The sequence below is a fragment of the Sarcophilus harrisii genome, chromosome 3 (genome assembly GCF_902635505.1).
Source record: "Sarcophilus harrisii chromosome 3, mSarHar1.11, whole genome shotgun sequence".
Lineage (NCBI taxonomy): Eukaryota > Metazoa > Chordata > Mammalia > Dasyuromorphia > Dasyuridae > Sarcophilus > Sarcophilus harrisii.
The window spans coordinates 260,544,663-260,562,425 of NC_045428.1; the positions used below are offsets into that span (position 1 = coordinate 260,544,663).

Here is a 17,763-nt window from a genome sequence, read left to right on the forward strand (position 1 = left end):
AGCAGTTTGCCATTCCTTTCTCTAGCTCATTTACAGACAAACAAACTGAAGCAAACAGGGTTAAGTAATTTCCTCAAGATCACACAGCTGGTAAGTGTCTGAGATAGGATTTAAACTATAGCTCTGGTGCTCTATCTACTGTGGCACCTATCTGCCCCATTTAACACATTAATAATAGATTAGACCTAGATAGGTGGGAATCTTGTAAAAAGAACAATATTCAAAGGTAGAAAAGAGTACTGCATAGATAGCAGATAGGTCATAGGGTTCATAGGGTTCATAGATCATATTGAATAGATATGTCAGAAGACTGATAGAACCATAGAGTACTTGACTTAAATTCAGGAAGAGCTGAATTCAAAATCTGTTTCAGATCCTTACTTGCTCTGTCATACTGGGCAAGCCACTTAATCTTTCTTAGTATTAGTTTTTTTCATTTGAAAGTGGGATTAATAATAATAGAATTACTAGTAATAGTAGTAATAGTAGTAGTAGTAGTAGTAGTAGTAGTAGTAATAATCATTGTTCTAAGGCAAGTTAGATGTCTCTCAGGTATGATAATGAGGAAAGAGGGGAAGAGCAGGAAATCATGAAGGAATCTATCATTCTATTATTCACTGTCACTTTAAAAATTTTAAAGCAGAACTTAGCTTATACCCTAATAATACTCAGTATCTTTTGAACATTAAATTGAGATTATTGTGGATAGGTGACCTAAAGTCCAAAATGCATATTAGGTTACAAATATATATTATCATGAGAGTTCTATGTATTGGGAAAAGATTCAGATTCAGAAAGTTTAACTCTTTCACTTACCACCCATGGTTACTATTAGACAAGTAACATACTCTTTCTTAAACTTCTTATAAAATTAGATTTTTACAAGTCTATAGTATGTATGTCTAAATGCATATATATGAAAATTAATATATACCCACTTATAATGTTCCAGAAAATCACAACAATTTAATAATTTTCTTTTAATTTCCATGTTACTTTAAGATCTCTGTTTTCTGCCCATTTCTGTAGTTCTCACCTGGGCTCTGCCACTTACCTGGGGGGATGACCCATTTCTTTTCTTTTTTTTTTTTTTTTTTGAGCATCCATTTTCTCCTTTATAGAATATCATAAACATTCTTATACTATCTACTTTACAGGGGTGTTAAAAGGATCAAATTAGACAATGTGCAAAAATATTTTAAAAACATAAACTAGTATGTAATTATTATTATCACATGTATTACTTTTAGAGATCACTGAGTTTGACTCTCTAATTAACCATAGTTAATAGAGGAATCAGCCTCTAATCTGTGAGTGGTGGGAAAGGAACAAAGCAGGCTAGAGAAAAGAGAGTCAGAAATCAAACTGAAGTTAATTTCAAAGTATGGAAAAAGGTTTGGAAACAAGGACATGTGCCAGAGCTCTGCCTCTAATGGAAGGAACTCACTTTAGTGAGGGGAGGGAGGGATCTTAATACCCATACTCAGGATTCCACAATCACCTACAGCCCTAAAAATGAAGGGTAACAGCAAAATGTGACAAGTTTGATCCTAGTAGGGGTCCATGACCAGAAACAATTCTGAAATTGCTACGGCTGACATGATCCAGCGAGTAAGCACAAAGGCTTGTTGGTATGCTAAGCTCAGTGCACAGACTGCTTACTGGACCTTAGCTCTAGAAAACAGGGTGTCTTCTAATATCTTGACAATTTCAAATTTAACAAAATAATTTCAAAACTTCCCTGCTTGTCTGTGTTTCTTTCTGAATTTCCTTATTATCTTTTCTGTGTAATTTTTTAAATGACTCAGATACTTTTTACTTTCTTGGATTTTTTTTTTTAGTATCACTATCACACACTTTAGTTTAGTGGGGATTGAAATGTACATTTTGGGGTAAAAACAAATATTTCAATATTTAAAACTTTAAGACTGTATATGTTTTGTACATCATTTGTTCTGACTCTTCTGAGAGAAGAAAAATTTCTATCTTGATTAAAAAAATCATTCTGTTCAGAATAATCCAAAGATGTAGAACTTCACATCAAACTACAATGTTCTCTCCTTGCGGATGAGCTTTGGAAACTGTAAAGCTATTGACTAATAAATAATGAGATTGAAGATAACACTTCTGGATAATGCCAATGCAATAGTCAAGTTGGCACATGAATTTTAATATCCCTACATAATTTAATTTCTAAAAATAAATCCCCTCTGCTTTTTGATAATTTTGATTTTTTAAAAAGCTTTCAGATATTATTGCATTAAGTCAGATTTTTCAGTATTCTTTGAGAAGAATATATGCACAAAACAAAATGACACTGAATAAAGAGAAAATCGTTATATTTTATTGTACTTCTATATGAGTCTGGGTTTTTCATTTTCCTTTGTAATGGGTTTGCATTCATGTGTGTGTGTGTGTGTGTGTGTGTGTGTGTGTGTGTTGTACCATAATTTCTGTGAAATTATAATTGAGGTAAAGAGATCATTAAAAAATGGAAAAAGAATCCACATGTGCAAAAAATATTTATAGCAGATCTTTTTGTTAACAGCTGGAGAGAATTAGTGATTGAGTAAATTGTCATCAATTAAGGAATGGCTGAACAAGTTATGGTCTATACATATAATGGAATAATATTATGCAATAAATGATGAGCAAGCATATTTCAAAAAAATCTATAAAGACTTAAATGAACTAGTGCTGAGTGAAGTGAGCAGAACCAGGAGAATATTGTATACAGTAATAGAAACATTGTGCTTTTTTTTAGCTCTTCTCAACAATACAATGTTCCAAGATAATGACAAAAAGCTCATGATGGAAAGTGTTATCTATCTCCAGAGAAACAACTGTGAAGTCTGAATACACATTGAAGTGCATACTATTTTCATTTAAAATTACTTTTTGGCTTTTTGTAATGTTGGGGCTAGCTTTCTGGAAGCCTTCTGGATGGGCCTTAGTCTCAGCAGGATAGTCACCAGGAGGATGGACAGGAATAGAGTCTAAAGTCTTTATTGTCTCCTTCATTATCTGTCTCCTTCACAGTCTGTATCTGTCAGTCTGACCCAATCTTGATCCTAGTGGAGGAGTGCAGGAGGCAGGAGAGTTTGTTCTTAGAAATTAAATGATGTAGGGATATTAAAATTCATGTGCCAACTTGACTATTGCACTGGCATTATCCAGAAGTGTTATCTTCAATCTCATTATTTATTAGTCAATAGCTTTACAGTTTCCAAAGCTCATCCGCAAGGAGAGAACATTGTAGTTTGATGTGAAGTTCTACATCTTTGGATTATTCTGAACAGAATGATTTTATTTAATCAAGATAGGAATTTTTTTTTTCTCTCAGAAGAGTCAGAACAAATGATGTACAAAACATATACGGTCTTAAAGTTTTAAATATTGAAATAATTGTTTTTTTACCCCAAAATGTACATTTGAATCCCCACTAAACTGAAGTGTGTGATAATGATACTAAAAAAAAAAAATCAAGTGTTTTATACATATATATGTATATATATAGATATAATATAGATATATTAGCGATATATATATATTTAACTTTTAATGTTACAGAGGAAATTAGCATGGCTTTTGATAAAGAATGACAAATATTTTTGAAATATTCTATATTTTTGCTTCCTCTATAGAAAAAGCATATGCATATTTATATATGCACACATTTAAAAATCTAAGACATAAACAACATGTATGATTTTAAAACTTGTAAATAAACATACATATATATATTTTACAAATTTATATTTATATATACAAGATATATGATCTACATTTAAATCTGTGTCTATATATTTTAAATTTATTAAATATATATATAATAATGAAGTATGCAACTGGAATGGAACAAGCCAAGTAAAGAACAGATGAATGTTGTTGTTAAGGACAACTAAGTTCAAAGTAATTTGGGGAGTTGGGTATAGCACAAGCCTCTGTGATCTTCAGAAATGCCTTTATGCAGGAGCAGGCATTTGAATTACTCTGAAAAGCAAGAGGAACTCAGTGAAACTTCTCATGCAGGGGTAATATCCTGACTAGAACTAGATTTTTCAGAAGACCTATTTTAAAGTTGTGGAAAGAATTGGATGCAATAAAGACTAGAATCAGGCCAAAAAATAGGACATTATTTCAGTAGTCCAGAAAAATTTGTATGAAGGCCTCAGTTAAGGTGGCACATGTATAACTGAAAAGAAAGTATCGGAATATAGAAGCAACAAGACTTGGTAACTGACGTGGTATTGTGTTTGGGGTGGGGGAAATGAGGAAAAATGTGACCCTGAGATTGTGAATCTTGATTACAAAAAGGATAGTGGTATACAAAATAGAAATAAAGTCATTAGGAAGAAGAGTAAGTGTGAGAAGATTATGACATAAATATTTTAGAACATATAGGGTTTTTTTTTCCCCCTAATCATCCTTGGAAATAGACATAGTAGTGACATTTGCTGAGTGGAAGGTAGAACCAGCTTAATAATTCTTTGGGCATAGAAGAGAAAGAATTGATAGAGTATGTATAGAATAATTTTATACATATATGTATTTATGTCTGATTGTGACCATTTCTAAGATGAGAGGGAAGAAAACAGGAAAAAAGAAAAATTTATACAATATCTTATATATTTGTTGTATGTAATAGTTTCATGTGCAATCTTTTTTTAAATTCTATTATTTTAAGGAACTGTTTGTTTTATGAATTTATAACAAAACAAAATTTAAGAAAAGAAAAAAAAGCCTATGGTACAACTAAGTGAAGAATGCTTAGCAGACAGTTCTTGATGTAAAGTCCATGAAAGAAATTATATATATATATAAATTTGGGAGTCATTTCAATGATAATCAAAAATCCCAGTCCAAATTGAGCCCTCTTTTTTAAGTTCTCCCTTCCCTCATATCTCTTTATCAGTAGCCAATCCTTCAATAGAATGAAACTGGATTCCAGAATTCTGGGAAATATTTCTCCCATTTCAATTTTAAAATTCATCAGTGTTTATCAGTTTTTATCAATTCTCTTCAATTTTTATCATTTCTATCTCAGCTTCTGAATCTGGAGAATTTACTATTAAGTGTCTCAACCATACCCAGCATAATGTATCTTCATTGTCATATTCCTATTCTTCAATCAGGTGCTCTAATTCCTCTCTAAGACCCAAGCTGTTGATTGGTGATTGTTCATCATAAGTACCTGACCCAGGTCCTTCACTCTGCTATTCTCTGCTATGTTCATTTTATATTATTATTTGTGCTTATTTCTTTCCTGTTCCATCCTCCATTTCTTACTGTGAAAACAATAATAAAATCAGTGTATCAAATACATTCACAACCAAGTGAAATATAAACTAAATACAAAGTAATTTGGTGAGTAGGATAAACTATTAGCAATTGTAATTACTTCATAGGAGATAGCACCTGAGCTACCTCCTAAGAATTCCAAAAAACTAACAACTATGGCAATGTGGCAATATCTTTATACATATGTCAATTGGTAGCCCTACAACTATATTCAATTCATGACATTCTTCACCAAAACAATCTCCCTACTATTCTTTTCCATCTGTCTTCCTGTATTTTCCTCTGCCTTTAAGGACAAAGGCCATTTTGATATTAGTGTTTTTATTTCTACTACTTAGTCCAGTACATAAGTATATAGGGAGTGCTTAATAAATGCTTTCTCATTCTGTCATTCATTGTTCCGTGTTCTGTGGGAGATAGCATAAATTAAATAAAATATAATCTTCTCTTTAAGAGCTCCCAGTATAGTGAAGAAATAGGAAACACATACATGCAAATACACAGATAACTGCAATAAAAAAATGATCTAAGTTAAGTGCATGAAAGCTAAATCAAGTGCTATTTGAAGTCTGGATGAGGAAGAATTATTATTGATAAGATGATTAGGAATAATTTCATACAAAAGTTATCATTTTGCTGAGATTTAGGAGATAAATGGAATTTCACCTGATGGAGTTAGGCCTTGAAAGGATTGACATATAGATAAGGGGAACAATACAAACAAACATATGGGATTAGTATAGCAGGGAATGTGGACAGGAAATGCAAGGTTGGCTTCAGTTTAGCTCATAACAAAAAGAATAATATAAATGAAACCTAGAAAGTTATGGAATAAGTGGGTCATAGGAACTCTGAATACTGCGCAAACATTTGGATTTTTAGTGAACAATGGGGAGCTATAAAGCGTTGAAGTGATATGATTTTATCCAAGCTTTTGAAAAAAATAATCTTGTAGCAAAGTGAGCAATGATTTGAAAAGAGCTGGGAATTATGTTATCAAGAAAACTAGTTGAGACCATTATAATAAATATGAAATGAGGCACTGGTGAGAGTTGTGGTACTAGGAATGGAAAAAAGAAGACATAAGTGAGAAGTACTATGCTTCCAGGATTGAGAAAGTGTAAATATAGGGATTTAAATGACTGGATTTGAAGGTACAAGGTGAGAGGAAATAAACAAGAAAATTTTAATACAAACTATGGGGCTTGTTCTCCTACTATCTACTCAGATTAGGACACTAGTCCCCAAAGAGTTCCCATTATGTATTTGTGTTCATATTAATTAGTGAGCTAATATTCAATAACTTTCAGAAATAAATATTTACTAAGATATATAGTAAAAATAATTGGCAGAAAATATCCTTACCAAACTGAGGGGACACTCTCTTGTAGAGAAAGTCTGAGGGGAAGTGGATTTAAGGGTAGGGGACAAAATATGGCAAAAGATATAATTCTTTTCATTCAGTTTCAATATTCTTTTAATGAAGTATCATTTTATTTCATCCATGGTTTTTACTCCTTCCAAATTGATCAAGAACTCTTCACACCTAACCTATGATTGTTTCAATGGAAGTATTTTTACTTAATATAAGTATTAAGACTATCATTTTAATTGCTTCAGCTGGAGTGGAGGTGAAAAGTGATTTGTTTTAATTGATCCCCCATTACTACATTAGCTAGGTAAATCATAGTGTCACAGAAGTTGAGAAGTTAAGGTTTAGGTGAAAGATAAGAAACTTGGTTTGAAATGATGATGAATCTGAGGTAGTGAGATATCTAGGTAGAAATGGGAGATGTCCTACAGGCAGATGGATTAATTGTAAATATCCATTATTTAAGGTATCATATTTCATATTCTTTATCTAATAGATTGGATAATTTGTTCCTATTCCAACCAAGTATTCATTTCTTAGTTTTAATAAGTATTCAGTTGCAAGCTTTTGAAGCTTTCTTGTCTAACTCTATAGTGAAATTGCCACTGAGATGGGGAAACTTTCCTAAAATCCACCTAACTACTGACTTCATGGGAATGGACTTTTTGAACTCCAGAATACTGGAATAAAGAATAAGAAGCTAGATCAAGAAATGTAAAGTTCTAAATTCATCTTCCAACTTGAGGCCCTATGAATTTTCCAAAATTAGGCATGTTCATTCCTTCACTTCTACTGTAAGTAGAAGTGAAAGATTGGAATCTGATGTTTGGAGCTCTGGTTTCAGCTGGCATTAGAGAGGCAGGTTGGGTCGATCATTTATTGAGAGGATTCTTTCATAGACTAGACAGTGATTGGTGATGCTCCTGTCCTTACTACCCTGATTTTGAGTAGCAAAATATATGATTCTAGTAATACAGCAACTCCAAAGGCACTCCAAATAGTAGCTATCAGAGTCTGATAGGGAGAATTAAAAAAAACCCAAATGCTTAATTCTGAAAAGTCAAGATGTTATCAAGATTCTCTGAACTCAACACCTCTTGACCTAGCTTCTTTTCCTTCTTTTACTCCCAATTCTCTGCAAACAGTCCCAAATATCATATTTCCCTGATAGAAGTGACTGGTTGGGTTTGGAGGAAAATATATTTTATTTCTATATTGATTTTGATGCAGGATTGAATTAATTGAAATATTACTTCTGTATTCTTTTCACAAGAATGCTGTACTTAAAAATGGTATTTAGTATTAATGATATATTTACTATTTTGTCTAAAGAGAAATTATTTAAATAGATAATTTTGTTATTTATAGTCATTGGAATTCTTTTTCAAGGTTATATAATTTAAAGGATTAAAAAATTTAAAGGATTAATGACCTTTCATTGCTTAATCTCAAACCATATTTCCAATCCAATTAGCTCATCAGTACACATTACTCACAGTAGATCAGCTGAATCTAAAACTGAATAAAAGAAACAAAGTGGGCTGGATTATTTTAGGGAAATAATGCAGTGTTAATTGCGAACCCAAATTGTTCCCTGCTTCAAAGAATATCCTTTAAAATATATTCTCCAGATCAATTAGATAGTTGTGAATGATGAAAAAGTTCAATTTCAGATGAATAAAAATTTCCAGTTACAAAGTGGAAAATGGAAAGACATTTAGGGAGTTTTCATAGTTTAAAGCATGTTAATAACCATGCTTTACAGATGAAGTGGTATAGAAATCTTCATCCATATATGACTGGAAAAAGAGATAGATGGCACTTGTAGCTAATAATATTTAATATTTATATTTTGTTTCATAAACTACCTTCCTTACTTTACCTTACTTGAGATATGTGTGTGTGTGTGTGTGTATGTATGTATAAAAGAGGTGAGAGAAGGAGGAACCAGCCATGAAACTCATATTACCTATTTTTTCTAAACAAAATGTTCTATTTATACTAATATTAAAACTACTGGAGGTTTATAATTAAAACTCAAAAATTTCAAGAATAATGGAGTGAATCTTGATGTAATTAGACCAAGGTTTGGTTGGATATTGAATTTAGACTTAAGGGAATTGAATGATTTTGAATTGTTTATCCTCACCATGAAGTATTTTTTTTTTTTTTTTTTGAGGAGGTGAGGTTTACAGGCTGTATTCTAAGTGGAAATGGCTTTGTTATATTTAATAGGATTAGATGGTAGGAAAGTTGCTTTAGAAGTCAACTTTATATGTATCATTGCATGTGAATAGAAATTTGAAGTAAAAATTTCAAATCAAATTATTTAAGGACATGTTCAACTAAAAGGTTTAAATAAAAACTTGTTATTCAGCATAATAAATCACTTGCACATGTTATCTTTCCCCTTGAGCTGTATTGAACAATCCATCTATTTCCAATGGACCATTATAGGAAAGAAACAGTGTAGTTATGTGTCAGGAGGTCTCAATTTCTCCACCTCCAACTGAGTGTTGTTGTCATGGAAACCATCAGAGTTTTTCTTTCTAATGACTTTAGATATATTGTCTCCTATAAATGATTCATCATTAGAGATTAGAATGGTGAAATTTATCACTATCACTGTGGACTAAGAAGGAAAGATAGTAGTATTTCATTAATGTTGTCTAACTTAAAAAGAAATTTACATTTTTAGTGTGTTTATTAGTATGCTGTCATCTGCTGCTATTGCAAGGTCAGGTTTCCTTTTAAAATCTCAACTTTAGCCATAGTGATCAAAGAGGTCTTTTTAAATGGTTACTTATTTGAAAATGCCAATTAGTATTATATGTCTAGTCATAGAAATTACTTACCTATTCCAAGTACTCCAAAAAGCTTCTGTTTATTCAGTTATCATTTTTTTTACTCTCTCTTTTGTTTGTTTAGTGAATTTTGGTGATGGTGACTCATATCTGGCATAGAAGATACAAAACGTTGTTCCTCAATTCCAAGAATACATTTAGACATAAATAAAAGTTTGGGAGAAAAAAAATTGGCCATCTTAATTATTTCTGTCTTTTTATTTAATACAACTTTCTGAACTTTTATTGAAAAATCAGAAGGGAAGTTTTAGTGATCCTCTATAGACAGATTTCTAGCTTCATTTTATAGAACTGAAAAGTCATTTATTTCTAGTCAATATATTTCTAGCCAATAGCACTTTATTTTTAGAAGATGGAGCTCTAATATCTTAATAAATAGTGTAATAGAAAGTATTCTAATAAAAAATTAGGTTAGCTTCATCTATTTAACAATTGGGAGAAATAAGGTTATTATTGCTATAAGTAGTGATAACAAAAACTTACACTTATGGAACTCTTTAAACTTTACAAAATAATTTACCTACAACCATCCTCTGAAGTGAATAGTACAGAAATTATATCCTATCTACATTAGTCAGCCATAAACTCAGGTAGGCTTACTAACCTCTCTGGTTTCATAGTTAACATGTGACAGGAATATGACCACAACCTAGACTTTTAGCCAACATTTCAGGCTCCTCTCTATTACCCCAAGAATTTTCTTGGCAAAGATGTTGGAATAGTTTGCCATTTTCACCTCCAACTCTTTTACAGATAAGGAAACTGAGGCAAAGAGGTTGTGACTTTCCCAGGGCCATATAGCTAGGAGTTGTCTGAAGCCATATTTGAATTCCCAAAGATGAATTTTCCTGATTCCAGATCCTGTATTCTATCTACTGTGCCATCCAACTATGTTTGTGTATATATGAATTTATACATAAATATACACATAAAATATACATGTATACAAATATAACTATATACAGAAATATAAACATATGCTTATGCATATATATTGTAGAGGGCTGCAGATAGTGGGGAAACTCTGAGTAAGGTATAAGACCCTTTAGCCTAGAGGGAACTCACTGACATTATCTGATTTGGTTCCCCATTTCCCTTGGTGTTTACACCTTTTCCTGAGAAGTCAAGGAGGGTATGACCACCTGTGTTCTACTTGAAGCAAGAATACTTATAGCAGGGTGTTTACTCAGTGTGATTGATGAGATAATGGTTCTCTAGTTAGCATATACTTAGTGTGATGTGGTGATGTAATCATACTAAAGTATTTAAAGGCTGAGAGGACTGGAGAGGGGAGTGTGTGTGCTCAAGCTCAGAATCAGAAACTCAGACACAGACACAGACACAGAGAAGACTCCAGACTTCAGACTCCATCCTTAATCAAACTCATGGTGGCTCTCCTGCCTTCATCACTTCTCTACCTAAGACCAAGGCTGTCCAGAAATCCTCCAGAGAGCTAGCCCAGACACTATATATATGCATACGCATATGTATGTAGACATACAACTTGAAAGTAACATAATAGTTCCTTGTGCCATTTTCCCCCTTTCCTTTTATTTTACCATAAAATGTGCCCTCTACTAATCCATCACACCCTGAATATAACCAAATTTAAAACGTTGTTGCTATTCACTATCTTGGAGATCTTATTTGTGTGTCCAGAGGTAGAATAAGCTTGAAGTTAAATCCTGACATAATCCCAACACTTAAAGACACACATTTCCAACCTTGAAGCTATTGTGGCCAATTAAGTAACTGTTCAATTTCTGTAGGTATCACAGAGAGACTCAGCAGGAATAAAGGGTATTAATGGATTTTGCTACATAATGGAGTTATTAAAATAGTTATTAGTTAAATAAAACTGTTTGTATGTTTGTTGCACTATGGATTTTAATTGATTTTTATAAGTATATATCATATTTATTTAAATACACTATGGGGAGGGAAAGGATTTATTTATTTGAGAAGTCTGAGATAACTGCTATGTTATTTATCTCTAAGTTAGCCTGTGTTTACCTTCTCCCACTCTTTTGTGTTTCTAATCCTGAATTATCTATGATTTTCATAAAGAGATGGAAGAGAACATAGGCTTCAGCCTCATGCACGCTTTCTACCTCTTTGTCCTTTCAAAATAGTGGAAGTTGGTAGCTATCCTAGCAACACATGAGAAAAATGTTAGATTTAGTTTTCATTTAAAGACTTTGGTAACAATTAATTCATTTGGGAGTGAGATTTATATTTCTCTTATTAAAATCAAATAACTTGTCTCTAGAAAGCCACTCATTGAACCCTTCAATGTTTAATTTTTAATTTCTGAAATTGGATCAGTATTTATCTACCTTGAAGTTGTCCTAAAACAGGACTAATGAAAGATGTTTGATATATGAATATCAAATGCTAACATGGAAAATATGTTAATATTATTCCAATGTATGCTATTAAAATGCTGAATAGTAATTTGACTACTTAGAAGGTAAATATTTTGATAAGGACTTTAATATTGAAATGTGTTTTTCCAGTCAATAAATTACATTGAATTAATAATACATTATGTAACCTTTAATGCAATATTGAAAATTGCTGTTCATGCCATGAATCTTGTTTCCTTTCAGATTTCTAAAGAGTTACCTGAGAAACAGAAAGAAATTGAAGCTCTGCTAAAGAATTTTGTGCAGTTTGAAGAAGAGTTGCATCATTTGACATTGTGGTTGATCCCAATTAAGAGTCAATTGGAATTTTACAACCAAGCAAACCAGACAGAGCCCTTTGATATTAAGGTAATTCTCTCTTCCATTTCTCCTTTCTCTTTTAAACTCTTGACATTTACTTTTTCAATATCTTATCTTCTTAGGACTCAACATGTCAACTAGCTAATCTGACAACGTACCTCAAATTAATATGTAACCTATTAATTTCTCTAATGATGGAATTTCAGATCAAGTAGGGGAAAGTGAAATGTTTCAAGTAATAAATAGCATCATAGATCAAAAGGCATCCACTTCAACTCCTTTATTTTATAACTGAGAAAAATGATTCCCAGGGAGATTGGATGATTCACCCACAAGGCCACATAAGCAATATGTGGCAATGCTAGTAACTGAATATAGTCAATCAATTCAGCAAACATTTATTAACATCTCCTGTGTGTAAGTGTACTGTGCTAAATAATAGGGATACAAAAGGAAGCAAAGGACAGTCTCTACTCTCAAGGAGCTTACAATTTAAGAGAGAAGAGAGGACTACTGCAAACGAATATAAAGGATAAATAGGAAATAATTAACACAGGGAAGGCTCTAAAATTAAGAATAATTGGAAAAGGCTTCCAATAAAAGATGGAATTTAAATTGGAACTTAAAGGAAGCCAGGGAGATCAGTAATTGGAATGGAGGGGAGATAGATTTCCAGGTATGGGAAGCAACTGAAAAGAATGCCTGGAGCCATGAGATGGAGGGTCTTGTTCATAGAACAACCAAGAGAACACTGGAATAAAGAATATCTTTAGGGGGAGAATAAGGTGTAAGAAGACCGGAATTTCTTACAGGAGACTAGCTTATGAAAAATTTTGGATGCCAACAGAGCATTTTATATTTGATATTAGAAGCAATAAGGAATCACAGAGTTTATTGGGCAGTAGTGGGACAGAGATGGGAGTTGATGCAATCAGATTTTTCTTTAGAAAAATCAATTTATATTTTGCAGTGAGGAGAGACTTGAGACAGGCAAATCCACCAGCAGACTCTTGCAGTAATCCAGGAAAGACTTGATGAGGGCCTGAATGGTGGCAGTGTCAGAGCAGAGAAAGGAATATATATAAGAGATATTACAAAGGTCAAATCAATAGGTATTGGCCACAGATTGGATGGGGGTGGGAGGTGAGAAATAAGATAGTGAAAAATTCAGGATGATAATACAATTCAAAGTGAGAGTCTGAGTGTCTGAGACAATGGCATTGCATTCTCTATAGCCCAGCTTCTCAAAATGTGGTACTTGACCCTATGTGGATTCTTATACCTGAATGTAAGAATTGAAAAATTTTGATTTTTTAAACAGCATATGTTTGATCTGTATATGATATGTATATCTATATTATATACTTGTATACTTGGGGTCAAAGAAATATTTCAACCAAGAGAGAAATATACATTATATGTCAGCCATATTAATATTATTTTAGATGTATATATATGTATGTATATAGATTCATATATGTGTGCATATATGTTTATATGGGTGAATAAAAATATACATAAGGATATGTATAATATACATATAACATAAATCTATATGATATACATATACATATAACATGAATATGCATAAATATATCTGCTTAACTGTAGCCTGATTGGGGAGGTGGTAGAATAAAGTAAAAAGTGTATAGTAGAGAACAAAATAAAATCTACAAGGAAATAAAGATGGACAATTATGAATACAATGTTTTCTATTATTCTATACACTTTCTTGAAATGGAAATTTATTGCTATATATTTTGAATACTCTTTTATGTTCTGCTAGGCATATGACAATGTTTTTCTTTTTGGTTTTTTTTTTCTTTGTCTACTTTTCATTTTATATTTTGTATTTTAGCTTTAAATTTTAAAAAAATTAAAAATTTCTCAACTGAAAAGGGTCATTAGTGGAAAAAGTTGAAGAAGACCTGGTAATGTATGTGTATAATGAGGATGGTAAGAAACTTAAGAAGGTTTAGAGGAAAGATAATGAGTTCAAGTTTTGGGGTATATTGTGTTTAATATGTCTACTGGAATACAGTTCAAGATGTTTATTGGACAAATAGTTTGAGATGTCTGAAAGGTAGTTGAAGATGTTAAATTGGAAATCAGCAGAGTTTGAAGCAGTGTAGAAAGAAGAGAGAATCTCTTATCAGCAAAGACATGGCAATTAATTCCATGAGAATTGATGAAATCACTTAATGATGTAATTTAGAGGGAGAAGAAAAGAGAATCCAGAACAAAACACTGAGATCTTGCTTTATGTCATAAAATGAAAAATCTTTTGACTCATGTTTTGTACATTTTTTATAAACATGACTACCTGAATCTCAAAGACAAAGTCATATTTCTACTTTAAAATATAAGTAAAAAGTAATATATAAGTTGAATCACATCCTGTAAGCTTATGTGCCATTAACAAATACCTATGCTTACATATTTAAAATAAAAAGTGATTTTTGAAGCAAAATTTGAAACCAAAGGAGACACCTAAGACAATGAGGTGCCTCCTAATTCATTTATTATGCTTTCTTTTTAAAAATAATACTCTTACCCCAATTGTATGTCAAAAACATTTTAAACATTCCTTTTACAAAATTTTGAGTTCTAGATTTTTCTTCCTCCTTCCTTCCTCTCCCCTCTTCCTAAAATGTTAGGCAATTTGATATAGGTTATGGCTGTGCAATTGTGTAAAACACATTTCCATATTAGTCATATTTGTGGAAAAAAAAGATCAAAAGAAAATAAAACATAAAAAAATAAAGTGAAAAAAGTATTCTTCACTTTGCATTCAGAATCCATTATTCTTTATCTGGATGTAGAAAGCAATTTTTTTTTTTAATCATGGATTCTTTGTACTTGTCTTTGACTGTTGTATTATTGAGAAGAGCTAAACCATTAATAGCTGATCATCATAGTGTGTTGCTTATATAGTGTATGTTTTCCTTTGCATTGATTCATACAAGTCTTTCGAAGTTTTCTTGAAATCTGCCTGCTCATCATTTCTTATTGCACAAAAATATTCCATTACATTTATATAACACAGCTTATTCAGCCATTCCCCCACCAATGGGCATTATCTTGATTTCCAATACTTTGCCACCATGAAAAGGGCTGCTATACATATTTTTGTACATGTAGAACCTTTTCCTCTTTTTTTATAATCTCTTTGGGATTCAAACCTAATAGTGATATTGTTGGATTAAAGGATATGCACAGTTTGGTTGCCCTTTAAACTTAATTCCAAATTGTTCTCCAGAATGGTGGTTAAGTTCACAACTCTACCAACAATGCATTTAGTGTCTTATTTTTTCCATATTATTTCCAGATGCTTAATTAACTACAGTTTTATAGTTTTCCAAAATGATGTAGTGTCTGCTCTAGATATTGAAAAGCAGTCATGGATCTCACCTTACATGTCTTCATAAAGTACTGCCCATGATACATTACTGCTTTATAGTAATAGTCATTCTCTCTCTTTTTTTTTTATTTAATAGCCTTTTATTTACAGGATATATGCATGGGTAACTTTACAGCATTAACAATTGCCAAACCTCTTGTTCCAATTTTTCACCTCTTACCCCCCCACTCCCTCCCCTAGATGGCAGGATGACCAGTAGATATTAAATATATTAAAATATAAATTAGATACACAATAAGTATACATGACCAAAACGTTATTTTGCTGTACAAAAAGAATCAGACTATGAAATATTCTACAATTAGCTTGTGAAGGAAATCAAAAATGCAGGTGTGCATAAATATAGGGATTAGGAATTCAATATAATGGTTTTTAGTCATCTCCCAGAGTTCTTTTTCTGGGCATAGCTGGTTCAGTTCATTACTGCTCCATTGGAAATGATTTGGTTGATCTCGTTGCTGAGGATGGCCTGGTCCATCAGAACTGGTCATCATATAGTATTGTTGTTGAAGTATATAATGATCTCCTGGTCCTGCTCATTTCACTCAGCATCAGTTCGTGTAAGTCTCTCCAGGCCTTTCTGAAATCATCCTGTTGGTCATTTCTTACAGAACAGTAATATTCCATAATTTTCATATACCACAATTTATTCAGCCATTCTCCAACTGATGGACATCCATTCAGTTTCCAGTTTCTAGCCACTACAAAAAGGGCTGCCACAAACATTCGTGCACATACAGGTCCCTTTCCCTTCTTTATAATCTCTTTGGGATATAATCCCAGTAGTAACACTGCTGGATCAAAGGGTATGCACAGTTTGATAACTTTTTGAGCATAGTTCCAAACTACTCTCCAAAATGGTTGGATTCGTTCACAACTCCACCAACAATGCATCAATGTCCCAGTTTTCCCACATCCCCTCCAACAATCATCATTATTTTTTCCTGTCATCTTAGCCAATCTGACAGGTGTGTAGTAGTATCTTAGAGTTGTCTTAATTTGCATTTCTCTGATTAATGATGACTTGGAGCATCTTTTCATATGACTAGAAATAGTTTCAATTTCTTCATCTGAGAATTGTCTGTTCATATCCTTTGACCATTTTTCAATTGGAGAATGGAGTAATAGTCATTCTCAATCACTTAGTCACCTCATCTTATCCAAGCTAGAAGTGTAATAATGGTTTTAGAGCAGAGGTAAAATAATTTCTTGTTGCTTCACCTCATTCACTTATTTTTCTATGAAAGAGAATTCTGGAGGCCTGATCTTTATTTTCAAGTACTAAAGCTTTAAACTTCTACATGTTTCTTTTATGGCTTTTTCAACTTTAAGCATCACGAATTTTAAAATTTATACTTATAGAATTTTCCAGCTGTTTTCTTCTATGTTCAAAAAAGAAAAGAACAAAAACTCTATCTGGTAACCCCTGAGTTTCTCTCTCAACTCCCTGACCACTAACTTCTAGTCAGTATGTGACCGAGTAACTAAGTTATGAACTTAGGCAGTGCTTAAGATCTCCAGCTTCTAGCTTTATTCTTCCTCCAATAAATAATTAATGCTGCATCAAGTCTTTGCTGTGAGGAGTCCTGCAGTTTTATTTACTTTGGTTATTTTACAGCTTACCTCTATTCTTTGCTTAAGCAAAGGACTTTTTAAAGAGGCTTGGCCCTGGAGTATACTTGCTGAGCCTTACCACCTGAAACATCACTTCAGTGTACAGAACACAACAATGTTTTAAACAATTACAAAAAAATTTTTTCTCATTTAGAGAAGTGAAAGTTATTATTTTTAAATCTTGAAAACTGGTTATCATGAAGAATATAGATAATTTAAAATAAACAAATCTATCATCCGTCCCCGCTCCTTTTTTCCCCAAATGTAAAGTCGGGCAACTTTAATGAGAAGATGGGAGGAAGCAGTATCTGCTTCAAAAACTTGGTTTTGGGAGTGAAGCTCTATGATAGGCAGCCTGAGACATTATATTTTTCTCTAACCAGACCCTGAAAACCTGTCAGAAAAAATATGTGATATCTATGGTCAGTCTCAACTTTTTCTGTTTGGCTAATGAAATGAAGCTAG

The 17,763-nt window shown here is 32.4% G+C and overlaps 1 protein-coding gene across 10 annotated transcripts in view; it reads left to right on the forward strand.

Moving 5' to 3' along the window:
* Positions 1 to 17,763, forward strand: part of DMD (dystrophin) — a 2,285,006-nt gene that overhangs the window by 1,492,986 nt on the left and 774,257 nt on the right. For all 10 annotated transcript variants that reach the window (XM_031963631.1, XM_031963630.1, XM_031963635.1 and 7 more), the window contains one exon: positions 12,147 to 12,311. In XM_031963631.1, the coding sequence (XP_031819491.1) occupies positions 12,147 to 12,311 (165 nt within the window). The remainder of the gene's footprint in view (positions 1 to 12,146; positions 12,312 to 17,763) is intronic.